The sequence below is a fragment of the Chrysemys picta genome, chromosome 2 (assembly GCF_011386835.1).
Source record: "Chrysemys picta bellii isolate R12L10 chromosome 2, ASM1138683v2, whole genome shotgun sequence".
Taxonomy (NCBI): Eukaryota; Metazoa; Chordata; order Testudines; family Emydidae; genus Chrysemys; species Chrysemys picta.
In genome coordinates, this window is record NC_088792.1 from 219,190,819 (window position 1) to 219,199,090 (window position 8,272).

At 43.3% G+C, this 8,272-nt stretch overlaps 1 protein-coding gene across 1 annotated transcript; it reads right to left on the reverse strand.

The window, feature by feature from the left end:
* Positions 1–1,418: 1,418 nt before the first annotated feature.
* On the reverse strand, positions 1,419–2,663 carry LOC135981204 (uncharacterized protein T26G10.4-like). The gene is made up of 2 exons (XM_065582471.1): positions 2,537–2,663; positions 1,419–2,476 (listed from the first exon to the last, which is right to left on the reverse strand). The coding sequence occupies exons 1-2, from the start codon at positions 2,661–2,663 to the stop codon at positions 1,419–1,421; spliced, it is 1,185 nt and encodes a 394-aa protein (XP_065438543.1).
* Positions 2,664–8,272: the final 5,609 nt, after the last annotated feature.

Genomic DNA, 8,272 nt, shown 5'->3' on the forward strand with positions numbered 1-8,272 from the left:
ATACTAGAGGAGGAAGAGTGAGGGAAAAGAAGCATTAAGTAGCAGGGCAATGGGTGAAGGAAGGAGGCTTCTCTGTGGGGCTAACCTGTGCCACAAGAAAAGTGTGGGTGTCAGAATGGATAAATGAAGAGGGAGCTCTCTTATCCAGGTAGCAGAAGGTGCCAGCACAAGGGATGTAGAAGAGGCTTCCAAAGGCAGCAGGTGTGACAGGGGTGATAGAGGAGACCAGAGAAAGCCCCTGTCATGGGCAGAGGAGCATCTCTGTAGAAGGTAGGAGTCCAGTGAAAGGATTCAGGTGCATGCATAGTAGTAGTATCAGATAAGAAAACTGTGAGGCAGGAGGTAAGGATATCCCGCCACACACAGTTCCTCTTAATTATTATCTTCTTATTTTTCACTAGTTCTTATGTTTATATCGTAGTGATGAGGAACTTAAACTCAGCCTTGGGAGCATGGGTCAGTAAGTCAGGGAGAGTGGCCCAGCTTCATTCCTTTATATGAAAGCTGCTGGAGTGGTGAGAGGTGTGCACAGAACCACTCTACCCTTGCCTGCGGAGGCCCCAACGGATCAGAACTGACTTTGAAAGAATGAAGCTTAGAATTTAATTTAAATCTATGTAATCCAAACAAAAGGTCCCGATGCTAAGTATTTAATCGGCAGAACTTCAACTGATTTAAAAATGTTATTAAGATGATGTTAAAAAAAATAAATAGTGAACAGAGTTTGAGCACAGAAGTTTCTGGTTATCAGGGAATAACATACAGATTATCGAGGGTGCAAAGTTTGGTTTAAGATCAGGTGGCATGAGGAATACATAGTCTGCAATATCCCCGATTGGGGGTAAAAGGTTGATGGGTCAAAGTACAGACATTGAGATATGAGGGTATGAAGTTCATAGAGTGGTTGTGTTCGGGTGTGGAGTATAATGAGTGGATATGATGATGAGGATGGATTGACTCTCATTTGGTGAGATTTAATGTTTAGGGAGTTTATGGTTCCAGTTCATATGATCCAACGGAGAAGGTCACTTGGTCCCTTTCTCGTAGTGGGAGAATGATATCACTCTGGCTCATGCCTCCTGGTACTGTCGGTGGCTGGTGATGTGCTCGATGTAGATGTCCCTGGACCATCGGATGGCATCTGAGACCATGAGACGCCGCATGAGACGTGCGTAGCGTTGACTGATCCCGCAGGTCCGCAGCACACGCTCGTTGCAGGGGTCCCAGGCTCCCAGGGCTCCGACAATCAGGGCGTCCATCTGCACCCCATAGCTCTTCGCTCTCAGGGTGTCAGCCAGGGGGGCATCCTTTCCCAGCTTACGATCTCGGACTTCGCAAAATGCTGGAGTCCTGTTCTCAAAGGAGACGGTGACGTCGACAAGGATGATCTTTTTCTGGGCCTCTCGGTGACGACCACGTCAGGTCATAGCTGGCTGTCGGTACTGGGGATGGTGCAGTTTATGGAGATCTCCCCCAGGCGTGACGTGATGGCTTTCACCAGGCGGTTCTGGATGGCGTTGTGGCGCAGTTGCCAGGTTCTGGAGTGGGGTTTGCAGCTGCACAGGACGTGGGGCAGGGTTTCGTTGGGGTAGCCACACTTCCTGCAACGCTTGTCTGCGGACGGCTCCGTTGAGCGGGACGCAGTTGAACCGGGCACAGTGGATGAACCGCCAGTCGGCGAAACGGGTGAAGCCACCCCAGGCGAGGAAGTGGTTGCTGGCGTCCCACTTGCTGGTCAACTCAAAGGCTTTACCCTGGTCCAGTTTACGCTTCAGGGTTTCCATGTACAGAGAGCGGATGGCGGCCTTCAGAGTCCTCTCCAGCAAGCCCCTGGCCGTCGGGGTGACGATGGTGTTGTTGTCGGACCTGATCTGCGGCACCTGGACTCCCAGCTCCTGGCGCTCCTGGCACCACTCCCAGCGGCAGCCAATGTGCTTCCCCAGGCGACGCGTGGCATTGCGAGTGCGGGACCACAGTGAAGCGATGTTGCGCCCATCCCGTCCAAATTCCCCATCCAGGGAGCTGCTCAGGGAGGTGGCGATGTCTTGGTTCGAGGGGGCTCTGCCGATCCGCTTCCCCTTCGCATCACGCAGGGCGTTTGCTGCAATGTTCCTCACCGTGGTGTCGGGACATGTCAGCAGGCGGAAGGCATGGGTGATAACCGCGAAATCACACAGGTCACCCGTGCGGGCGACGTTGGCGCCGCCGTGCCTGTGGGAGATGTAGACCAGCTCGTTGCTGGATCTCTGGGGAAGGAACAGCCACTTCTTCACCAGCTTCTGGATGATCTTGTCTGCCTTGTTGAGGGGCACCTTCGCCACGGCAGATCCCCTTAGGCTGAACGAGATGCATGGGATCAGGAAGGTGGTCAGGGGGTTTATCTTCTGCCACGGTGACAGCAGGGAGGCATCAATCTTGGCGGCGTCCTGCAAGATCTCCTGGATGGTGTCCTCGGGTGTCTGCCGGACACGGAACCCTGTTGGTGTGCCCAGGTGCTGGTATGCCTACCCCTCTGCCAGGGGGATGACGGGCTCACCCTGGATCTGGAACCCTGTTGTTTCCACAGAGTCCCTTTTGCTGCCGTCAATGTGCAGAGTTGCGCACTTCTTCACATTGAAGCGGAGCCCCACCCAGTCAGTAGCTCGGCTGGTGGCATCTAGCATATTACCCTAGTGTTACAAATTGCTTTGAAGTGCATACTGTCACTAAGTTCAGTTCTGTCCTCCCATATACACCCTTTACACAGCCTACCTGGAATCTCTGTTACGTTGGTTTGACGTTGGTGGAACTCCATTGACTTCAGCTAAATTAATCCTGATTTAAGTGAGAGACAAACCAGGCCCAAAGTATCCAAGATGAGAATAGCGCTCAAAATGCGTTATTACCAAATTCTCCCCAGAGAGACTCGAAAAGGGCTAAAACTTACCATCAAAGGTTGCAGGGTCAGGTGTAGAATTTTTAATTATTTTCAAATGGTAATTTTGTAATTATACAAATGTATAAAGATATGAAGGTTTCTGATGGTTTCACTAATATTTTTGTACTTTTTTGAACGGCTATGGTTTGTTAAAGTAGTAGCGTTAGAAACAGAATATCCATGTCATTGGATGCAGTGTAAACAATGTAATTTGACATAATAGTAATTCATGGGGATGTGTGTGCCAAAAAATTAATTTGGGTTTAAATATTAACCTTCCTCTTTCAACTGGTATCAAAACAGCTATGTCCTCCGGCCCCCATCCTGCTTTTGAAGTAGCAGTTTATTTCAGTGAGATAGATGGATTTTCTAACAATTCATAATTGGTTGTTGTGAGCCCAGAACCTGATCACATCCAAATTTTAGGTACTTATAAAAATCTGAAAATGCAATTATTATACATTCCGATAAAGTGGAATAATTTAGTGGTTCTTTCAATGAACTTCAGCCTGGATCATCCATCAAGCAATTATTATTTTACTGTGGCAACTACAAAAAATAGGTTAAACCAAATTTACTCTATAACACTCAAAATATTGTATATGATAAAGAAATATAAGCAGGCTACCAAAGATCTCATTGAAAAGAAATTAATGTGACCCTCCCACTGAGAACCAATGATTGAGACTATATGCTCCTTGGGGAGGGGATTGTGTCTTCCTGTATGTATTGATAATACAGACAGTTCTCAATAAATAGAAAAAATAATAAGTAAGGCAAATAGGATTATGGGGAGAGATATTTTTGTACAGTGGACAGGGCATGAACAGATGATAATCCTTGATTAATAGATTTTAAATTAATAGATTTTAAAAACAGAAGAAGCCTCTCTGATCATATAGTCTGACCTCCTTCATAACACAGGCCATTTAATTTCACTCAGTCATTCCTACATTGAGTCCATATTAAAATTCAGTACAATTTCACTCTGTGTTTTTTTGGGGGGTAAGCGGGATAACCTTACTTTGAGATTATTACCTTTTGGAGATGTTGTCTTTGATTTCTGCTATAATGTTTCAATATCCTTTTATTTTAATTAAGTTTACTATTTCCTAACAAAATAAAAAGCAGGGAATTACTAAACCAACATTAGTACAAACAAATATAAAAATACAAAGGAACGAGGAATTAATTAATTAATTATAATTAATTTGCAATGAAAGGCAGTCTTTCATCAGCATTGAACAATTCTGCCTTGCATTATGTGCTCCTTTTGAAGTGAGTGGTAGTTGTATCTGGCTCTAAATTAATGTTATTACAGCAAGGATCATTGCAGCTCGTTAAATTATTGAGAAAATCAGAATCAAAACTATAATAGATACATTATCATAAAAATAGAAAAACATACACAATAATAACTAAAAGGAACTTATAACTCAACAAAATTCTCCGGCACTATGCATGGCTAGAGAGCCGTGTTGTGGGGAGCAGACTTCTATAAGCAAATGAGTCGAATAGACCCCCACAATGTTAATATGATAATATACAGATGAACATTGGATAGTACAGCTGCAGTTTCACTACTTGTGAGTAAGCAGAAGAGTTGGGGAGTGAGCAGGTGAAAGGCAGTATCTGTTGCCAGCAAAGTCTTGTGCCTGAGAACCAGACAAATAATCGCAAGGCACATTTGACTTTAATGTTCAGGGAACTTAACTCGCCTCCCCCAACAAATGAAATCAGCAACTCAAGAAAACGGGGAACAGTTGGTCACCTTAGGAATGGTTGTATTCTGCTTCCTACACATTTGTGTGCATCTTGGGGAATGTGCCAAGTACTCAGGAAGTGCAGGAGGGGTACTCATGTCCAAAATACAGTGAACAAAGCAGGGAAAAAAAAGAGATAAGCTGGCCCAAGTGAACATACAAAACCACAATTTTGTGGCAGGTCGCTCTAGGTCTCATTGACCTTGGCAGTAATACAAGGGTCATATTTTATATGCATGAACTGTCCTTGAACAATTTCTCCAATGTCTTAGGCACAAACAAGCTTTTCTTCCTCATAAAGCATATTTACTGTCATCTTCTCTCTTTTCTTTTTGCAAAAGGATTTTTTTTTTTCATTTTGTGGCCAGCAAAAAATCCTGGCCTTTGTCCATGTTTCATCTGCTTTATCTTCATCATAAAGAATCTAAGGACACTAATGTAGTAAAAGGATTTCATTCCCTCTTCTTTCTTGGAAAATCCAGACACTCCCAATTGATTGAATTTGGAGTGTTTTTGTTTTCTTACTGAGTAGGGAATATGACCAGCAGTGCGACTTGTTTTGACATGGGAAGATCTGGATTTAGGGAGGATTCCTCATCACCAACACAAAGCCAGTGGGGGTGCAGATTTCAAAGATGTAAAGATGCCCAAATTATGATTGACTTTCAATGGAAGTTGGGTGCCTAACCCCTCTTTGTGTCTTTGGAAACCTCCTTTTGAGTAAACAGGCATCTATTTTAGCATGAGAGTTTTGAATCCCCCAATACGTGAAGCATCGCTGCAGCCACTACATTGGCAACTGGAATGTAAGACTGGCTTCAGAGTGCTACACTCTAAGCAGGGTTTGGCTAATGGAGCCACTTCAGGTTAGCCATCCTGAAAATGACCTCCTCCAAACTTGCATGGACAGAACCACTACGTAGCACTGTTCTGGGATGGACAGGGCATGTGGACCTCTAAGCAGCATTCCGTGATTTCCTCCTGCCATGCAGAAGAATCAGTTATTCATCAGCATCCTGTTGAGGGTAGGTCAAGATTTCTCACTCAGTGAAAATCAGGGGTGTGCAAGCACAACAGCCCGTAGTGGGTCTGATGGCATCACTAAAATAAAAAATGTAAGAATGGGTTTGTGAACAGTATGAACAATTTAACCACCCATTTCTCATGAATCCAAGCAATTCTTTTGCTTTCTCATATGGTTGAAGGTGACTTTTGGTGACATAGTAGTGAGCAAAGCATACATGGTGCAGGAAGGGTGATGGATGGGCGACAGCTTTTGGAATATGTGTAGGAATGTCTTGCTGTTATATACAAATTACAGCATTGTTGCATTTTCATTTGTGCCTCAGATTGCACCAAAAATCCTTTGTATCTGGCTGTGCAGTGAACTGCTCCTCTCTTTTGGCCTGACACAGTGATCATGCTAGATCTCTTTTGAGGGTCATTTTTTTCTACCTTGCACATTTCATTAAATGGTTCAGCATCTGAGCTTGTCATTCTGCTTACATGGGTGTCTCAACCCATCTTCCACATCAGTTATGCCTCTGCTTATTTTCACTATCTGAGGAATGAAAGGTGGTCCAGTGGTGAGGGTGCTAGCATGGTACTTGGGACACCTGGGTTCAAGTCCCTTCTTTGCAATAGACTTGACATTGCACTAGTCAGTTAGTCTCTCTGTGCCTCAGTTTACTTTCTGTGAAATGTAGATAATAGTACTTCCTAACCACATGGGGGTGATGTAAGGATAAATACTTTAAAAATTCTGAAATATTACACTTCTACAATAAGGTGAGGTATAGAAGTACCAGAAGTAGGAAGGTAGAAGACACCTGCCATATGGAAGGTCTGAGTATAAAGAAATACATGAGTGAGGAAGCGAGAGTAAGTTATATTGGAGCTCTTTATCGGTGGGCTAAAAATTCTTCTGAAATCTGTAGCTGGAGGATACAACTAAGCTCAGTAGCAAATTTTAACTCCTCAATATTTGGCAGCTTTGATTTTTTCCCCTCTAAAATACCAAAAGGGATTAAAGTATAAATGGGATTAAACACTTGTCAAATGTAATTCTGTTAAATGAAACTGTATTTCTGGGGACTGGATGGCTCAGTGGATAGGTGATGGGATACCTTTCTCGATCAATTGTTCAAATCCATCCCAATTTGGTAGTGACTGAAATTCATCATTATCCTATGAAAGCTTTTCAGTGGCATAAGTGAAATGAGTGAGTAGTTTGAGTCCAGTTCCTAGTAGAACGTCCATCGCACAACAAATCTACCAAAATTGGCAATAATTGGTTACTCTTTCTTTGGCATATCCAACGGCAAGATGAAATAGGCATAGAGATGGAACCATTGTCTCACCCCTAAAATAGCACCTCATGGTCATGTTGAGCTACACTGGCAGAGCAGTGGGAGGATACTTGCACAGGCTATAACTATTTTGTGGATACACATAGGAGTTTATTATCCAAACTTATTGATACGGCACTTCAGCTGAACACTGATCCCCCTCCCCCCCCCAAAAAAAAACAATAGAAGAAAGAATGCAAATATGTTTTGAATTGAAAAGCAGAGAAAGCTTTTGAGACCATCAGATTTTCAGGAAAAACATCCCAGCAGTGAGCTCTCGTAGACTGCGGAATAATATCCAAAGAGCAGTTGTGGACTTGCCATTACTTGAGTCGTGTAAAGCAAAGACCGACTCCTCCCATCTATGTACCTAATTGGAAGGATGAGTAAATATGTGAGGATGACATTTTCAGACTTGGGTGCCTAAAGTTAGGCACCTAAATCCAAAATGAGGCACCAAATAAGTGATTTTGAAAGGTGCACTTACTGGGAGTAGTGGGTGCTCAAGATCTCTGAAAATCAGACCAATTAGTTAGATGTATTTAGTTGGCAAACTTCAGGCACAGTGTAAAAATATTATTACTTGCCTTCAATAAAATAAAAACAAATAATTAGAAAAAAATAGGAAAGCACTGTCTGGCCAGTCAGCTGACATAGAGGGTCCAAACTTGTATTTAAGTAGTTTTTTGTCTCAGAAAGGAATGTAGGACAAGTCCTGTGGTTGGTGACATAGAAAGTGCTGTTTGACAGATGAATGCTGAAAAGCCAATTGGAAAGCCAGGGGAACAGGGACTGTCCATTTACTTTTTTTCTAATCTTGGAGTTCAGCCTCTTGTTGAAGATATAAAGATCATTTACCCTCTATCTCTGTTAAAAAATTCTGATAAGTAACAGAGTTGACCAGAAAACACCTTTCCAAATCTCCAGTATTTGTCATGCCTTCATCTGCTGCGCTGTACATTGTTTTTCATATTGATTGACAGACAAGGAATAATCAGTGGGGTTAAAATATGATTACTGAAAAATTTTGACATCTGCCAAGGGAAGTATCTGCAACTGTGCTGGGGACAATAGAAACAGTATAACTGATTGGTCTCAAGGAGAAAAGACAACTTGCAAGGCTTGGTTCAGCACTGGAGTATCACAATTTCCCCCAGCATAAGACAGGATATACACTCTGGTGGTGAAGAGTTTTCCTGAAGAAGGGGAGTGGCAGAGGCACTAGGCACCCAAAAGTCTGCTCT